The 18,221-nt window shown below is 42.7% G+C and overlaps 1 protein-coding gene across 12 annotated transcripts in view; it reads left to right on the forward strand.

Moving 5' to 3' along the window:
• Nucleotides 1-18,221, forward strand: part of EPB41L2 (erythrocyte membrane protein band 4.1 like 2) — a 164,433-nt gene that overhangs the window by 134,324 nt on the left and 11,888 nt on the right. For 11 of the 12 annotated variants that reach the window (XR_013338066.1, XM_077775965.1, XM_077775967.1 and 8 more), the window contains 3 exons: nt 1,633-1,731; nt 3,532-3,612; nt 7,652-7,761. Coding sequence is in view for 11 of the 12 variants with exons in the window: in XM_077775965.1 (XP_077632091.1) it covers nt 1,633-1,731; nt 3,532-3,612; nt 7,652-7,756 (285 nt within the window). In the remaining variant the exon portion in view is untranslated. The remainder of the gene's footprint in view (nt 1-1,632; nt 1,732-3,531; nt 3,613-7,651; nt 7,762-18,221) is intronic. The other variant, XM_077775973.1, reaches the window with a different exon arrangement.

Raw genomic sequence — 18,221 nt, forward strand, 5'->3', positions numbered from 1 at the left:
ATCCAGTCACCTCACTCCTGCTTGCCAAGTCCACATACATATCTGAGCTTCTCCTTCACGTGGAGTTATTTTCTGAAGACATGTTGTTGTTCTTATGTAAATATGATGCTGTGCGTCCAAATAATCACCAGGTTTGTGTGTTTAATTTTAGATAGTGATTTAGATCTTGATTCTGTAAAGACTCGAAAAAAGCATTAAGATATCTAACCTTAAGGGTAACAAAAAAGGGGAAAGTGTGCATCATTTCTAAATGGAACTGTTTCTTTTTTTTTTTTTAATGTTTTATTTATTTCTAGGAGAGAGAGAGAGAGACAGCGTGAGCAAGGGAGGGTCAGAGAGAGAGGGAGTCACAGACTCTGAAACAGGCTCCAGGCTCTGAGCTGGCAGTCAGCACAGAGCCCGACGCGGGGCTCGAACCCACGAACCGCGAGATCATGACCTAAGGGAAAGTCGGACGCTTAACCGACTAAGCCACCCAGGCGCCGCAAAATGGAACTGTTTCGAAATCTGTACAACTACGTTCTCAACTGAGAAGTTTAGTGTTTTATAGTCGGATTGCACCACGGGGAGGAGGGCAGATTATTGCCCTCTCTCAAAATATTTCTTAAAAACCTTGAGTATGTTTAAATATTTCTCAAAATTAATTTTAGATCTGTTATCTGCATATGTGCCTAAGGCCATATAAGCAAAAACAGGTTTTTTATGAATGGGTGTGGTAGGAGAGCATGTACTTGTGTGTCTGTAGTATAGTGAGTGCCCTAGCAAAGAAATACAGGTGCATGGCCCACGTGTGAGAGAAATTTCCCCATAACTTAGAAAGGCTCTGGGCTTTCTGATTATTTCCTTGTGTCAGTGTCAGGAAGGGAGACCTGAATGATGATACTTTACATAGAGTCTTAGGCTAATAATTTGTTTCATATTTTTCCTGGTAAACTCTAGAGTTTTCCTGGTAAACTTCTACAGTTTTTAGTATCAAAGCAAACAGGTTAAAACCTATTTAGATATATGCATGGGATTTATATATGATATAAATGGAGAACATGCATGCATATGTATTAAAGTATATGTACCCTTATATATGCTCATAACAAACTATTACAGGAACAATGTTATGTAAAACCATCTGCTAGAGATAAGCAAATAGCCAAATCATGTAGGTTTAGTCTGTCCTAATCAGGTTCTGTTGCTTCGTAAATGAGAAAACATTTATCTGTTTTTACCACCTGTGCTTAAAAAACAATGAGCTCAGCACTTCTGGTCACTGTGGAAACTTCTCTGTCTGGTTCTCTAGTTTCTTTTTCTGTCTTCGGCAAAAAGCCCTCCCTCAGTCAAATTCTGTCCTGATTCCCTTGTAGCTTTCAGCCCCGTTTTCTACGTGATTCTTCCTTTTTTCTCTCTCCTAGGGGGTTTGCTTCTCCATGTGCGTTTAGCCTTTGCATTTACTCTGTTTGAAGGCCAACCTCCTGCTCAGTAAATCTGTAAATCTCAGTACCTCTACAAACACGTGGCAGATAACCTCTCCTGCTGACCTTGAAGATTTCAAAAGATGCATATTCGATGGGGAGGGGTCTTCTCTGACAACATAATGGAAATTAAGCATTACTTTATATTTTTCCCCCCAACTGTCCAAAGATTGATGGCGGGGCTGGTGGTGACTCGGGGACGTTACTGACGGCACAGACCATCACATCTGAGTCCGTGTCGACGACGACGACAACACACATCACCAAGGTAAAGCAGCCTGTGGCAGTACATTGCAAACAGGATCTTTTCCGAACTGTTTCTTTGTTCCCATGCACACTTCAAAGTAATACACAGACAGTGCCAGCGGAGTAAAAAGGCCTGATTTTACAGTATCCAAGAAATTGGGCTCCATTGACAAATGTTTTTCTGTAAAGTGCAAGGAGGTAAAAATAGGTCATGAATAACCACACGTAAGACAGCTAAGGAGCAGAAGGGGAATGTAGTCAGAGTGCAGGCATACGTTTGCTAAGTACAGATCACCCCTCCTGAATGAAGCAAGTGAACGAAGACCCATCATTCAAAATTTGCACAAGTTGTTCAAGTAATAGGATTTTTCCCCTCATTGATTTAAGGTGCTCCTGTGGCGGCTAGGGGGCGTTTTTCCAGCTCATTGTCTCAGTCTCTAACACTGATGCCCAATGGTTCTTAGTCTGGCTCCATCCCAGCAGCAGTCTCGGCTGTGTGAAGGCCGTGGCCCACTCCAGGGCTGCGGAAAGGCGGGCGCTGGTTGTGGGAGCCCTCCACGCGATCGTGACCGTGCTGCCGCCACCCCATTTCTGCCTCCAGCGTTGGTTTCCCGTGTTTCCTTGTGCTTCTACCGCTCATGTTTCATTAGCACTTGAAGGTTTTAAATGTATCCTTTATTCCTGTCTCACCCTGTATCTCAGCCAGAAACGTTGTGAATTTAAAAATGCCACGTAAACTGCAAGATGGTATTGATACTCATTTTAAAGTGTATCCAGGGGCACCTTGGTGGCTCAGTCAGTTAAACATCTGACTCTTGATTCCGACTCAGGTCATGATCTCACAGTTTGAGTTCGAGCCCCATGTTGGGCTCTGGGCTGACGGTGCAGAGCCTGCTTGGGATTTTCTCTCTCTCTCTCTCTCAAAATTTAAAAAAAAAAAAAGTGTATCCAGTTATCAAGGCTAGTGATAAACCTTGGTTCTTACAGTAAAGTGCTGTCACTTGTAACGTAGCGTGTAACTTGGAGTTGTAGAAGTTGGATGTGTGCTTCCTCAGGACTGTGCGGTGTTTGCTCACAGTGCAGCGTCACAGCCGTGTGACCTGTCTGGCCTCTTTCATGTCCCAGGCTCTTCCAGCTTCAAGCCAGTAAACCCTGTGGCAGTTCACGCAGGAGTCCTGCTCCGTGTCCATTCACACAGACTTTGTTAGCAGACGCAGCCACATGCAGAAGCTGTAATTAAATAAGACATTGAGTGAATACCTTCATGTCACCCTCATGTACCTTCTGTATCTTAAACCAAATCCGAGCCTTCTTTTTTTATTATTGCACTAAACCAAATGAACAGAATTACCAAATGGATTTGTATCATGAGAATCAAGCAGTCAAAAACTGTGCCTTCAAGCAGGTCTCAAACCTAAAGCAGGTACCTAAATTGTTACAGTTCCTTGTAACTACAGAAACCAAAGAATTATTTCTTCGTTTCCTCTTTTAACAAGTGGGCCATTTGGGAGTAAAGAAACTCAGGGAAATTGTAAAGGAATGGCCCAATGGAACTATTTGGATTAAATGGCATCTGTCTTCTCTTAAGCTCACCTGAATCTTGATAAATTAGTTTTAAGTTGCTTTCAGTTGAGGAATACTTATAGATGCTAAAACTAACAATAGGAATCTCTATTGAGCTTAAAAATAGTGTTTCTGGAACACCAGTCTTCCCTACTCAGTGCAGGTTGCCTTAATGATCAGAAGGTTTAAGTGTGCTCCATTCTCTTTCCCCTCAATATGTATAAACGTGCTTTACTGATTGCTCTCTCCCCCCCTTTAGACTGTGAAAGGTGGAATCTCCGAAACACGAATTGAGAAACGCATCGTGATCACGGGAGATGCGGACATCGATCATGACCAGGTAAGGACCTGAAGTTCAGGCTCTGAAAGTGACTGCGTCTCTAAGTTTGGCCTGTGCCGTCACGTCCTGTCCTGTCCCCGTGTCGTACCCCTTCTCCCAGCGCCTCCTGGATGAATCCATGCCCTCAGCGTGGCTCTAATGCTTTCTCTGCTAGACACAGCCTGTCCTTTCAGCCTGCCTGAGGCCGAACCCGCATAGAACGTGGATTTTGCTGCTTAGTTCACACTGGTTTTACATGTACTTTTGAGTCAAACTAATCAAGAGGATTCCTGGCAAATATTAGGTATTCGTGTGGGCCTGGCTTAAAGTCAAATCGTGGACTAAAAACATGAATGGCAGTTCAGTGACGCTGGCTTCCCAAAGCTAAGTACGAAAAGCCACCAAGTTTGACTGTGACCACTTTCACGAACTTATAAAGTATTTTTTTACAGCCTTAAGAATGTTGGGCTCTTTACTACTACATGTTTCCCCTTAATCATTACTGTTATCAAGTGGCAGGGGAAGGAAATCTGAGGTCTCTTACGAAGTGGAAAGTTTACATGGATTCAGAAAAATGCTTTAAAGAATCGTGCTTTCTTTCCAATGGTAGCTTGAGCAGAATGTGTGGCTTTAAAAACCAGGTGATGCGTGGAACTGCTGGGTACTTTGAGGGGAGCTTCAATTTTAGGCTGCGGCCCTAACCGATGGGAGCTTTTCATTTTGCCATTTTCTGAGTGACTTTAATTCCGCTTTAAAGGAAACCAAGCTGTTTTCTTAATAACAAGTCGCAGAAAAAGGAAATGTTCAGTTGACCATCTCGGCTAGGGAGCAGGAACAGATGATAGTTACCCAGCTTTGAGCACAATATCAGACTCAGGAAAGAGGATTTTAGAGAACAAAACTTCTCATTTAGAAAAAGCTCATTCTCTCTGACCAAAGAGAAATAGATTTTCTCCCGTGCCTATAAAGACAGTTGCATTTTTTAAACCCTGTAAACATGATTTTACTGACATGTTTGCTTGAGAGCTACCAGCGGTTCAAGGGTTGCCCTGACTCAGAGTCATGACTCTGTAGTAGAGATTCCTAGTAGAAAACGGTACCTGTGCCTGTCTCCACGGGAAAATGAGTGGCCCCGTGGAAACCAAGCCTCAGGTTCTCCAGACAGAGGATTTCTTCTTCCCTTCCCTTCCCTGGTACAGTTTTGAGTTCCTCTGACCTAAATTGGAGCAAACTTTGCCACCCACCCCCCCACGCCTCTGACTCAGCAAGCATTTATTGAATTCCTGTGGTGTGCGAGACGGGAGCAGAGCCCACCGCCTTTGGCAGGCTGGAAGGTGAAAATTGGGAGTCTTCTCCTGGCCTTTGTTTCTCTTACCCTGTCTTCTCCACTGAGCCTGTGGCCTTCCAGACTTTCTGATGCCACGTTTTCCCTTCAAGGATACTCTCAGCCTTTATTTAGGTGTATTCTTTTATTTTTTACCTGAAAACTCAATTCTAGATAATATTGCATCTGAATAGCAAATATTAAAAACATGGTCAGAAATTTAAGTGCCAAAATAACACATATTCCTGTGAGTCTTATATCAGGAAAACACCCCACAGCTTGACCTGTGACGTGGGGACACGACCTTGTCGGTGTGATGTCGTGCCTCAGCCCATTTTAAAACCAAGGTCCAATACCCAAATGAAGAGAACAGATATTTAACTTTTTGTAACGTTTTCATGTTTTAATTATAAGATGCATAAACTTGTTAGAGTACATTGAATTGTGGCTTCTGGTATGCTTGTCACAGCAAGCTGATGAAGCTCCCTCTCTCTTTTAGCCTGTAATGAGACCATGGAAGTATTTAAAATTAGAGTGAAATCCCTTCCCTGCCAAAAACTGAAACCGATCACATAGCAACTTGAATATCATTGACCCCTTTTTCAGTTCCTTCCCGTACGTTAAAAGAATTTTAATAGTGGAAAGAAACCCTTCCTCTGAGCAAGAGAGAAAAAAGGCATCTCTTTTGTGTTGGCAGATTAAAGAAGTGTGCATTTAGGACACTTGCTTTGTGGGTGGTGCCCCCTGCGAGTCCTGATGCTCAGCTCCGTCCCAGGGACAGAAGACACTGCGGTTACCCACCAGAGTGCATTTCTTAACTTCTCAGTTTGGCAGGATGATGTGACAGTTCTCACACAGTCTTTATTGTTGCTATAATAAATTAACATGTTATAGTTTTTAGTTTCATGCCCTGACATTACAGAATGAATGGAACTAATGGTAAATGGATTTCAAATGTGTTTGAAGATGGTTAAGCAGCTTTTGGATTTCCCTACTTTTCTGCTAATCGAAGCATTTTTCACACATGTTCCCTTCCCTTGGGCATCATTTCCTCTTCCTCTCTCACATTTGTACTGGTTTACAAATTTACGTTATAAATATATGCAGATCTTTGTAACAAACATGAATGAAAAAGTATCTGACAGGTTGTCTGTAGTTCCGTTTGGCTCCCATCAGAACTGTCCTTCTCCCAAACTGGATCCCAGAAGCCAACATGGAGTGGACCGTTTGGTTATTCTGATCTCTCACTTCCCTCTGAACACACACAAACATGGAGCCAGTCTGCTGTTCTCCCATCTCCCATCCGCTTTCCCATCACGGCCACAGAGACCCGGAAACATTTCCTGACCTCCTTCCTCTGAGATAAGCCGCCGCCCTCCCCGCCCCTCCCCTCCCCCACTCTTGCCCTCCGGCCCTCAGGCTTCCACAGCCTGACAAACACTTGTGCTGCTCAGGTCGGAGAGTCCCCTGGTTGAGTTCTCTCTTGTCCCGACACAGGTGGGTCACCGGAGTTTGTTCCCTGGTGGAAATTCAAGCACCCTCAGGTGTCTTCCAAGCTTCTGTGTAAAAATGTTTGGCATAGAAACAGTTTCTTTTTTCTGCAGCTTTACCTTTCTGTGTGTGTGGAATGAGGCCCGGGGTTTTGTTCAGTACCCTTTCAGCTACAGAAACTGTACCACAAACAAGAAGTATACTTGTGCCCTTCAGCAGATGTGACAGAAACAAAACAACTGCTTTCAAAGGCATAGTGTCCGTATGAGATCCGGTGCTTTCCATCCTTGAAGACTTCCCTTTCTGTTCCAGAATTCTTTCCTAGATTTTGAGTGGTGTTTTACTTTCTCCCCAAGACACCTTTAACCACCTTTCCCTCAGAAAAATAGGATCTATCCACTTGGTCACAACACTTGCATGTGGTTTATTTTCTGATAAAATACGAAGAAACTTCATCTGTTTTCTCACAGTCCGGTGTGGGAAGAGCCTGGCAGCCAGTGGCGGGCCACCACAGGTCTGGCATCTGCCCTCCAGCCCAGCAGCAGGATGGCCTTGAGCGCGACCTGTTGACCTTTGTACCTTCAGTGTTTTCGACTGTAAAATAGAGACCTGTACTTGCTAAAGAGGAGTCCGTCTCTGTTCTTTCCCTTTGCGATTGTATGTCCTCATTGTTGCTGCCTTTTTTTATTCTGTGCCCTAGAGGTTTATAGATCTTTTTCCTGCAGCATAACAGCTCAACAAACATTTTACCTCTAACAGTGAGTGAGAAACCACAAAGGTAGGTTGTGGTCTGGTCTGGCCTGGTCCTGTGCCTTGGGGTTTGAGCTGTGTGATAGCGAGTACCCTGTGGGCGTATAGACAGGCTGTTACATCATGCCTCCAGTCTGCACAGTGAACCTTAAAACGATCCCCCAACCTTAGCATTAGTCTCAGGTTCCAGGTGAGAATATGAAGATCAGAGAAGACCTGTTTTCTCCAAGTCTTGTGGCAAGTACAGGGCTGGGCTTCAGAATCCTCGTGTGTCTTAGACGTGTATCAGTTGAAAAGACTGGAAGAAAAATGGGAAATTGGGGGAAGTGAGAAACATTCTCTAAAATGAATTCTGACCCCACTTCAGATCCCTGCTTCCTTAAATAAACCAGTAAAGCCTACAATGGGATCTCAGTTGGTCAGTGTACGTGTGTTTTGCCAACCCAAGAAGCAGCCCGTTGCTCTGCTCACAGTGCTCTCTCCTGATCCTGGCAGGCGCTGGCCCAGGCCATCAGGGAAGCCAGAGAGCAGCACCCTGACATGTCGGTCACAAGAGTGGTGGTGCACAAAGAAACGGAGTTGGAGGAAGGGGAGGAGTAAGTAAGGTGAGTGCCTGTATCCTCTGGGGCCTTTGTCCTGACTGTGCTCCTCGGCCCGCGGAGGGAGGGATGTGAGATGCACCTCTGCCTCCCAGTGTGTGTCTCCTGTAGGCCAGGTGGTGGTTTCAGGCTGTATTATCCCAAATATACCTGCATATAGTTATAAGCTCTGTTGGCCAGTAGGCAATGTAATGTTAATAACTGCCAGGTATTGAGGCCTGCAGATAATTGACATTTCTATATTGTTTTACTGTTTACAAAGTATATCGGTATAGGGGTGCCTGGGTGGCTCAGTTGGTTAGGTGTTCAACTTCAGCTCAGGTCATGATCCACAGCTTGGGAGTTGGAGCCCCTGGCTCTGTGCTGACAGCTGCTTCTGATTCTGTGCCTGCCTCCCTCCCTCCCTCTCTCTCTTCCTCTCTCTGAAAAATAAAAACATAGAAAAATAAATAATAATTTATATTAAAAAAAAAAACCAAAGCCTATCAGTCATAGGTTGTCTTAATTGATGTTTACAATGACCCTTTGAGGAAGGTGCCGTTGCCTTAATTCAGATGAGGCATTTTTATTGTACGGGGCACAAAAGGGAGATAAGTTAATTCCTTTAAATATACATGAAAAATTATATATTAGAGAATGAATCAAAAAGGAAAAGATTGCTTTGGCTATATAAAAAATTTTTAACTTAAACCAAAGTAAAGGATAAATGACAAAGTTCAATATGCCTGGCAGAGAAGGAGTCAATATCCTGAATATATTACAAACTCTTATGTCTTATCAAAAATTTAAGCACATGAGTACAAAAATGGGCAAAGAAGTAAACCACGTAGAAAGTAAGTGAACAATAAGCAAAAAATGTTCAGCCTCACTACTTAAATCAATACAAATTAAAAATTTAGTGTACAAGTTTTCACTTTATAAATCTGGCAAAGCTTGTTTTTCTCTAGCTTTGGGGAGGTTAAAAGAGGGAAAATAATAGTCCTCTGCAGCTTTATAAATTAGTAATATTTCCTGGAGAATATTTTGGTAAAACCCACATTAAATACACCACCACTTAAACCATGGTTAAGAATTTATCTTAAATAATCAGAGATGTATACAAAGATTTACTTACAAGAGTATTTATCATATATATGTATATGTATGTATATATGTATATGTGTGTGTATATGTATGTGTATTTGATATATATATCTACTTATATAATATATATGTGTATATACACATATACACACACTTACCTACTAGCAAAAAATTTGGAACAGTTTAAATGGCCAACGGTAGGGATTGGTTATACCTTAGGATGCTTCTGTGTAATGAGTAAAGTATAGCCATTAAAGTTGTGCTAAATAATTCTTACTGAAATGAGTAAGTGTTCATATTGCATATGTATTAGGGTTTTAAAAGGTAGATTTTTTTGCATAGCACATTTACCAAGTTGCTTTTTTGTTTTTAAAATGATCTGTACGCTGATCAGCTAATGGATACATCCATCACAGGAATGCTGGCCACAGAATACACGTCTTCCACCTGTGGTCGGCCCAGTGCCTCACACAGCAAGTGATGGCTCCCATCCTTGCCTGCACTCCCCTCTGATGTTTTAGTTTATGCTGAACTCCTACAAAATGACCTGTAACTTTCTTATTCTTACTGATCCTGATGGACTCTGGATACTAATCGTTTGTTAATTTTGTGTGTTGCAAATATCTTCAGGTTTATGGTTTGTCTTTTATTAATATAGGTCAGTATAGTTTGTATATTGAATGCAGTCATTAATAGAGTTAATACAGTTTAATTATCACACTTTTCTTTATGGCTCATGCTCTTTCCATACCCTGAGGTGTTAAAGGTACTATTCACCCAAGCATTTTAATGTTTCCTTTTATAGATCAATCCTTAATCCATAAGAAATTGGTTTTTCTGTATGATGAGAAACAGGGATCATTTGTTTCCTCTGTAAGGAGCCAGCATTCCAGCCCTGTGTATTGAAGAGCCCATCCTCTGCTCTCTAATCTGTAGGCCATTTATCAGTTTTCTTGTATGTGTGTGGGTGTTATGGGCACGCTTGTTTCCTGTGTCTCTCTCTGCTCCAGTGCCATACCACCTCAATTATTATAGCTTTAAAATGAGTCTTGATATCTGTTGGGATGTATCTCTCCAATTGTGTTTATTCCTTCAGGAGTGTCTTGTCTATCCTGGGCTCCTGCTGTTCCATATAAATTTCAGAATCAGATTGTTGGGTTCTAAGATAATCCTATGGTATTTTAATTGGAACTACATCCACTTTGTAGCTCAGTATGGTAAGAATTACATCTTTATGATATTAAGTCTTCTGTCCCACAAAGATAAAATCTCTCTCTCCATTTATATAGGTGTTCTTTAATGTCTTCCAACAAACTCATAATTTTCTTAACCAAAAGTGGTCTTACAAATCTTTTCTAGCTCTTGCTGTGTAGGAACATACAGTCAACTTTTCAATATTTGTCTTATATCTAGCAACCTTTCATTTGTGCCATTTCTAAGAAGTCTTAATGTGAATTGGTTATGTCAGTTATTCCTTTTACTCCTTTTTTCAATGGATGCATGTCTACACACACACACACACACACACACACAATCAATCACACATGGCCACTGAAGTTTGCTTCTCTTAGAGGACCTCTTTTATAAGCAGCCATGTTAAACAGATTTAGGAGGTTAAAATGTAAATTCACATGTAAGGTGAGCAAACTAGATAAATTTGGAAAGATTCATCCATTTGAAAAATATTTAATGAGTACCAAAGTGTACTAGGTAGAGCTCAGGCACTGAGGATTCAAATCGGCACATTGGCAAACAGAACAAACATGGTTGGTGTCCTTCTTCGGGAAGGATCCGCTCCAGGAGAGAGGAGGTGCAGATATGAGCAAATAGAATGTAACTGCAGATGTGCTCCCTGCTCTAAGGAAGTAGGTAGGAGAGAGCCAAATATTGTAAATTTAACCTTTTACTTGAGGAAACCAAGCTTGAGTTGAAATCTGAAGGGCGAATAGGAGTTACTCAGTGTCGGCAGCCATCTTCGCATCCCCGCCTCCTGCTGGCTGCAGCTTGTTCTCGAACACTTTCCCCTGCCCGGTGCCCTTCGGGGCTGGGAGGAGGAGTGTGTCTGTACCCTTTCAGCTGCTCTCCAGCTGCCCTGCCGGGATCCCACAGAGGCAGCCAGGTGGGCTGAGGCAAAGAGCAGGACCAGAAAAAAAGAAATAATGATTGGTGATGTGTCTGCCCATCTTCCCTTCTCTCTCCTGATCTGACCCGACCTCTTCCTCTGGAGTAGCTCTGAGCTTTTGATCAAGCATTGAAAGTAGGGGAGAGGGTAGCAAACACAAGATGGTGAAAGGGGAACCCGCAGAGGGCTGAGCCTCCCCAGGCTACCACTCTCAGCTGCGTGTTGGCTGCCTGTGAGGCAGAAAGCAGTGCACACGGGCTCCGCTCCGGGAAGAAGGGAAACACCACTGCAGAGGGGGACTTCACTACGTCTTTGTAACTTTTTATTTTTATGTTCTGTTAAGGACGACTCCCTCCAGTTTATCCTAAATGCATGTTTCCGAGCGCTCAAATGGACACAAAATGTTAGTGGTCTTGTCACCACTAGACTGGTGCTCCCTGACAGCCCTGACGAGGAGGTGGAGTCCCGCCGGATGGTTTGGTCTGTGTGGCCTCAAAAGAATGAGCCCTGGGAGGGGGAGCTCATGACTTTGCCTCAGGTGGCACCATAACCTCTCTCGGCCCAGACTTCAAACAAGTCCCTGTGGCTCTTGGAATAATCACTCATGTGGGATAAAAAGCAGACAGTGCCTCCTTTTCATCCGAAAGCAGTGAGCAGTCAGAGGAAGAAAGGAAGAGCAACCTCTCATCCATTTACTCGCTTTAGTCACTTTTTTGTTGTTGTTCATTGCACCAGATCTGTGGACGGGGGTAGCCTCTCATGTGTACCATGGACTTGCAAACCAAACAAGATCTGCAGTCACAATAAATCATTGTAGCAGAATCGGGTCTCTAGTTTGAGGATGTGTTCTGAGCCGAGTTTGAAGGGAACCAAAATCTCTGCGTGAGGATGGGGCGTCAGATGGCGTCTCACCTAGGCTTCCGGGGGAGTAGGAATAGCTTGATGAAGAAAGGCACGGAAGAGGGCATTCCAGGCCGGATCTGGTACTGTGAACCTGACCCTCTGCAAAGGGTGCACCATCAGGCACAGCTGGGTTGCAGCACACGTGTAGGAAGGAGAGTGGGGGGAGTGGAGAGGGTGCAGAGAGACGGAGGCCCGAGCATAGAGTCTTGTCTTTATGCAGAAAGTGGAGAAGAGAGCATGTCTCATGTATTTGAGAGATGGTAAGGAGATAGATGTCTGTGACTTGGTGACTGTTTGCACGGGGATATGGAAGTTAGTTGGGAAAATAGCAGAGCAGGGGAGAATCCCAGGCTTCTGGCTTGAGCACATAAGTTGATGGTGGTACCTGTAATTTTAGTCATGGGATGCATGTGTTATTCCTCACATGTCATGTGCAATATGGCCAACTTTCTTGGCTTAGCTGTCTTAAAGCTAGGTGTATTTTTTGTCCTTAGTACTGTATGAGAAAGCACCTGCCATAGGCATTCTGGAAGGAGTTTGGCAGTGAATTTGTAAGTCCCTGTCTATACACACCCATGACAGGGTTATTTCAAAATTTACCAGGTGGTCTTGAGTGTTAGGAGGAAATGTAGCACAGCAGATTTGCTGGGTTCTGTCTCATAGGTTTGTGACCCGGGTGGGCTATTTCACTTTTCTGTGTATAAGTTCTGCCACCTGTGAACTGAGGATGATAATAGAAGGTACAGAAGAGTTTGTTTCCAAGGCATGTTGTAAGAACTTTTTGTAACCTCTAGCATCAGTTCTGAACCCTTCTTGCTTTTAAGAATAAAATACAAGTTGGAATGTTCTGCCCTAGACATGTTGAGTTTGAGATGCACATGAGAAGTCTACGTGGAGAGGTCCAGGAAGTAGCCAGGAGCTTTGAGAGAAATCACAGCAGGCTTCTGAGCAGGAGGTGGAGGTCTGAAGGTCATGTGAATGTGTGCTCTAGTGAGGAAGCCTTCGGTTTGAGTGACCTGAGCCAGGACAAGACGCAAGAGGAGAGGTGGGGAAGGTAGGAAGACAACAACGAGGAAAGGGTGTCACAAAAGCTGCAGAAGAAGAAAACTCCAAGGAGAGGGTAAGTATTAAATATGGTCAAGAAATTAAGTGACCATGGGGCGCCTGGGTGGCTTAGTTGGTTAAGCGTCTGACTTTCGCTTAGGTCATGATCTCGCGGTTCGCAGGTTCGAGCCCCGCGTCGGGCTCTGTGCTGACTGCCAGCTCAGAGCCTGGAGCCTGTTTCAGTCTGTGACTCCCTCTCTTTCTGACCCTCCCCTGCTCACGCTGTCTCTCCCTCTCTCTCTCTCTCTTTCCTAGAAATAAATAAATAAATAAATAAAAATTAAAAAAAAAAAAAGAAATTAAGTGACCATGTCCTCTGAACTTATTGGTACGAAGTCAGCCTGAGGCTCTGTCACAGCTGCCTCAGTCGGTAGCAGCAGTGGGGCCCTGTAACAGGCTGAAGAAGTAGGGATTTCACATGGCAAGTGCCTTCAAGAAGCTGAAAACACAGTGATGGGGCCTTTGGCTTTTCCGTGCACTCGTTATCCGAGGAGATGGAGAGCACAGGTTTCATGGAGCCCTCAGAACTAGCGCTGTGATTACCCCACACCTGGTACAGCCATCCTTCCTTTGAGGTAGACCTTGAGTCCCAATCTCCCACCCACAATAAATAACTCTAAGTTCATGCCATTGCTTCCTGTGCTGTGGTACATCCATGAATACCAATTTCTAAATGAGATCATGTTGCATCCAAGCTAACATTTCAGAGTCAGGGTGATATTCACAGTTTCTAAGTGAACTCAAAAGCCAAACAGGAAATTAGCATTCACTATCTAACTGACTTGACAAGAGAAAAGAGCCATGTTGGCTGAACTGTTGGCTGAACAGAGTTCTAGCTAATTACATGTGGGCCCTGTGATGAACATCATTCCGTGTTTAAAAGGGGAAGCACAAGCCTATTGATTTCCAGATGACTGTTTCCAGTTCAGGAGCCAGTTTTTCAGGCATCTCAAATATGTTGCATTTTTATTTTATTCTATTTGCCTTGTTAGGGTTAGGCTAGTCTCATACCGAAGATTAGAATTAGTTTTCAATATAGATTAATCAAACCTAAAATGAGGATTTGTACATAGACATCAAAAGCCATTTCGGATTTAATGGCTTTCAGGCATGGCTAGTTTTCACTTGGCAATGCTGTGGGGTATTGTGTTTAACATTTAAAGCTGGCAGGTGCAATCAGTGAGTCCATTCCAATATATTTGAACTACCCAACGGAAGAGGTACTGGATGCCACTGCCGTTGTGTGTTCATTAGCACCTGGTAGTCACTAATGCCCCAGGGTTTGCTCTTGGACAAAATTATTATTGACTATTGTTTTTGCAAATGAAATGATCTTTATTCATTTTTTTTTTGTTCTAGTAATAATAGAGGCAATTATAATTTTTTTTTAAAAAGGGGGCAATAGCAGAAAATGTAAGTGACCCATAATTCCTCTGCTCCTGGAGGTAGATAATTCCTTTTCACAGTGTGTGTATGTGTGAACACATTCACACATTCCCATCTCTATTTGTGTAGGCTGCTAGTGTTGATTCTGTTATGTAGCCTGTTTTCCCCCCTCCACTTAATAATACATTGTAGATAATCTTCCTTGCCATTATCTCATCGTTTTTCAACAGCCATTGAACAGACACATGAGGGTTTATGTGACACCTGTTAATGGCCATTTATGTTATTCCTGTGCTTTCACAGTTAAACACACAGCTGTGAAGACTACACTTGTGTGTACATTTTGGGTCATGAATTTCATTGTTTTCTAAGGGCAAATATTTTCAGAATTCTACTTAGAGTTGGTGTGCCACCAAGGGTTTCTTTTTTTTTAAATTTTATTTTTTAATATTTATCCTTGAGGGAGAGAGAGACAGACAGAGCGTGAGCGTGGGAAGAGCAGAGAGAGAGAAACAGAATTCGAAACAGGCTATAGACTCTGAGCTGTCAGCACAGAGCTCAACGTGGGGTTCGAACTCATAAACCACTAGATCATGACCTGTACTGAAGTCAGATGCTAACTGACTTCAGGCACCCCCCAAGGGTTTCTTTTGGGCCGTATTGCCCACCTGTCCTGGAAGGTTCTATCAAGTTAGACTCCTGCTTACAGTTTATGAGCACCTCTGTTTTCCCACGGTTTTCTGACATTAAAAATTGGAAGACATTTCAGAAATCTTTGCCAGTCTGGTGAGGAAAAAGCATTGGTCCCCCCTTCTTTTTTTAATTGTTTATTTCTTTTTTTTCGTTGCTAGTGAGGCTAAATTTATATTTGAATTGTCAGTTCTTTCCTATTTTTGTATTCAGGTGTTTATTATCTCTTACAGATTTATTAATTAACCCCTTAGTCACAAATACTGCACATTTTCCCAGTTTTCTGTTATTATTGAGAATTTAAAAATAGCCCCATAGAGGTGGGGCTGGTGAGGCAAAAAGACAAATTGAAAGCATGAAGGTCATATCCAAAGTTTTGTTTTTTGGCCTAAACGGTAATTTTTAGAACTTGGATTAATGGTGCTTAAAATGGGAAGGCACTGAGCAACTTTAGAACCATCAGAAACCTTAGGAATGTTAGAACCATCAGAAACATGAGAAACTCCGCTGCCTGTCATGGAGGCAATGGCTGCGGATACCCAGTGCTCTGGGTCACCAGCAGCTCTCCATGCTGAGGCTCTTGGTGCCCAGTCTCCCTACTGATGTGTGGACACCTCTGAGGAGGTGGGCCTGGTGATTATGACTTTATTTTTATTTTTTTATATAGTTTATTGTCAAGTTGGTTTCCATATAACACCAGTGCTCATCCCAACAAGTGCCCTCCTCCATGCCCATCACCTCCCTTCCCCTCTCCCCCTCCCCTATCAACCCTCAGTTTCTTCTCAGTATTTAAGAGTCTCTTATGGTTTGCCTCCATCCCTTTCTTTAATTATTTTTTCCCCTTCCCCTCCCCTATGGTCCTCTGTTAAGTTTCCCCTGTTCCACCTATGAGTGAAAACATATGGTATCTGTCTTTCTCTGCCTGACTTATTTCGCTCAGCCTAACACCCTCAAGTTCCATCCATGTTGCTACACATGGCCAGATTTCATTCTTTCTCATTGCCATGTAGCAGTCCATCGTATAGATAAACCACATCTTCTTGATCCATTCGTCCGTTGATGGACACTTAGGCTCTTTCCATGTTTTGGCTATTGTTGAGAGTGTTGCTATGAACACTGGGGCACATGTGCCCCTCTGCATCAGCACTCCTGTATCCCTTGGGTAAGTTCCTAGCAGTGCTATTGCTGTGTCATAGGGGAGTTCTAGTGTTAATTTTTTGAGGAAACTCCACACCGTTTTCCAGAGCAGCTGCACCAGTTTACATTCCCACCAACAGTGTAAGAGGGTGCCCAGATTGTGACTTTATTATACCCTAGATGAGGGTGCTTTGAAGAATAGGAAAATTAAAAGAATATTCAATCTTAACTGCTTATGGATCATCTTCTCTCAACTCCCCACCCTTTTAAATGGGAACTAGAATCCTGGAGACCAAAGTCATTTGCATAGGTCACTTCTACTCAGGAATCCTAAATGCCATCCATATGTGTAACTAAGTATAGTTTCATCTGTCTGAAGAACTTCTCTCGTGTTAGTCATCCCAGATACTATTTTTTAAACATGTAAATTTGTGGGTGGCATTAGGAGGGAATTTTGCTATGGTAACTGATGAGTGTGAGTGCCTTTGAGTGTGTGTGTGTGTACTTGTTTTTGATACTCCTGACCCCATGAGAATTACATTCAGTGGCTTATTGGCCCTATGTTTATTTAACTCTTATGCATCAAAATAGTTTCGTTAGCCTTAGAGCAAGTGGGAATCTAGACTTGTCCAGTATGATAGCCCGTACTCACAAATTTGGCTATTCCAAATTGAGATGTACTATAAGTATAAAATGCTGGATTCTGAAGATGTTGAGGGGAAAAATGTAAACTGATAATGACCTAGAGAGTTGTGTCTAGAGATGAGTTCTTTTGATTCCTACTAACCTTCCTGTTTAAGGAAAACGTAAAATAAATATTTAGTTCGGTTCTTATATGCTTTCAAAGGTTTTTTTTTTTTTTCTAAAAGATAAGGGTTTTGATATAATTTTTTTAAGTGCAACTTTTATTTGATGCTCCAGAGAAATGTTTTCTCATCTCCTTATCTTATGAACCTAATATTGATACAGGCCTAGCTAGAATACAGTATACTGAGTGTAACCGTTCTCAAGTCCACTTGGTATTTAAACGAAGCTTAAGATTTTGTAAAATGCTTTCATATCAAGTTCCCACAAGATTTAAACCTAGCAGAGTGAATCAGAAGAACTTACTCCAGCCTTAGGGCCAAATACTAACTACTCTTAAAAATCTTTGTCAGAGCTTCAAAGATTTGGGAAAACCACTTTTTAAAGAAGGCAGAGTCCTCCCAAGATACTATAGATGTAGTTATTTAACAAGAGAGAACAGAAAAGTGAAACCGAACATTCCACTTAAATCAGCAGGTGAAAGTAATGAGGAAGTCCAATACTAGTGCTTTCTTCCTAACAATAAATCCAGTCTGTTTGTTTCCCCCCCACACACACACCCCTGCTCTTCAGGCTTGCTTTGCAGCTCCATCCCCATTACATTCACTCATGGATTCATCAGTGGGTACCATTGTAAAAAGACCACATTCGAAGCACTGTGATAGTAGTTGTGAGAAGGAGGTCAAAGCATAGGAACACGAATGCTGATAAATGTATAGAGTTAAAAAAAAAAAAAGTGTTTTAGGAGCACCTTGGTGGCTCAGTTGGCTAAGCAGCCGACTTCAGCTTAGGTCATGACCTTACAGTTCGTGGATTCGAGCCCCGCGTCAGGCTCAGTACTGACAGCTTAGAACCTGGACCCTGCTTCAGATTCTGTGTCTCCCCCTCTCTGTGACCCTCCCTCGCTCACTCTGTCTCTCTCTCAAAAATAAATAAACATTTAAAAAAATTTTTTAAATAGTGTTTTCAGAACAGCCTTCATAAAGGGCTATGAGAGGCGCCTGTGTGGCTCAGTCGGTTAAGTGTCCGACTTCGGCTCACGTCATGATCTCACGGTTCATGGGTTTAAGCCCCGCGTCAGGCTCTGTGCTGACAGCTAGCTCAGAGCCTCTCAGAGCCTGCTTCTGATTCTGTGTATCTCTCTCTCTCTGACCCTCCCCTGCTCACGCTGTCTCTCTCTCTCTCAGAAACAAACAAAACATAAAAAAAGTTAAAAAAAAAAAAAAAAAAAAAAAAA

Source organism: Crocuta crocuta, unplaced genomic scaffold, assembly GCF_008692635.1.
Source record: "Crocuta crocuta isolate KB4526 unplaced genomic scaffold, BGI_CrCroc_1.0 scaffold25, whole genome shotgun sequence".
Classification (NCBI taxonomy): domain Eukaryota; kingdom Metazoa; phylum Chordata; class Mammalia; order Carnivora; family Hyaenidae; genus Crocuta; species Crocuta crocuta.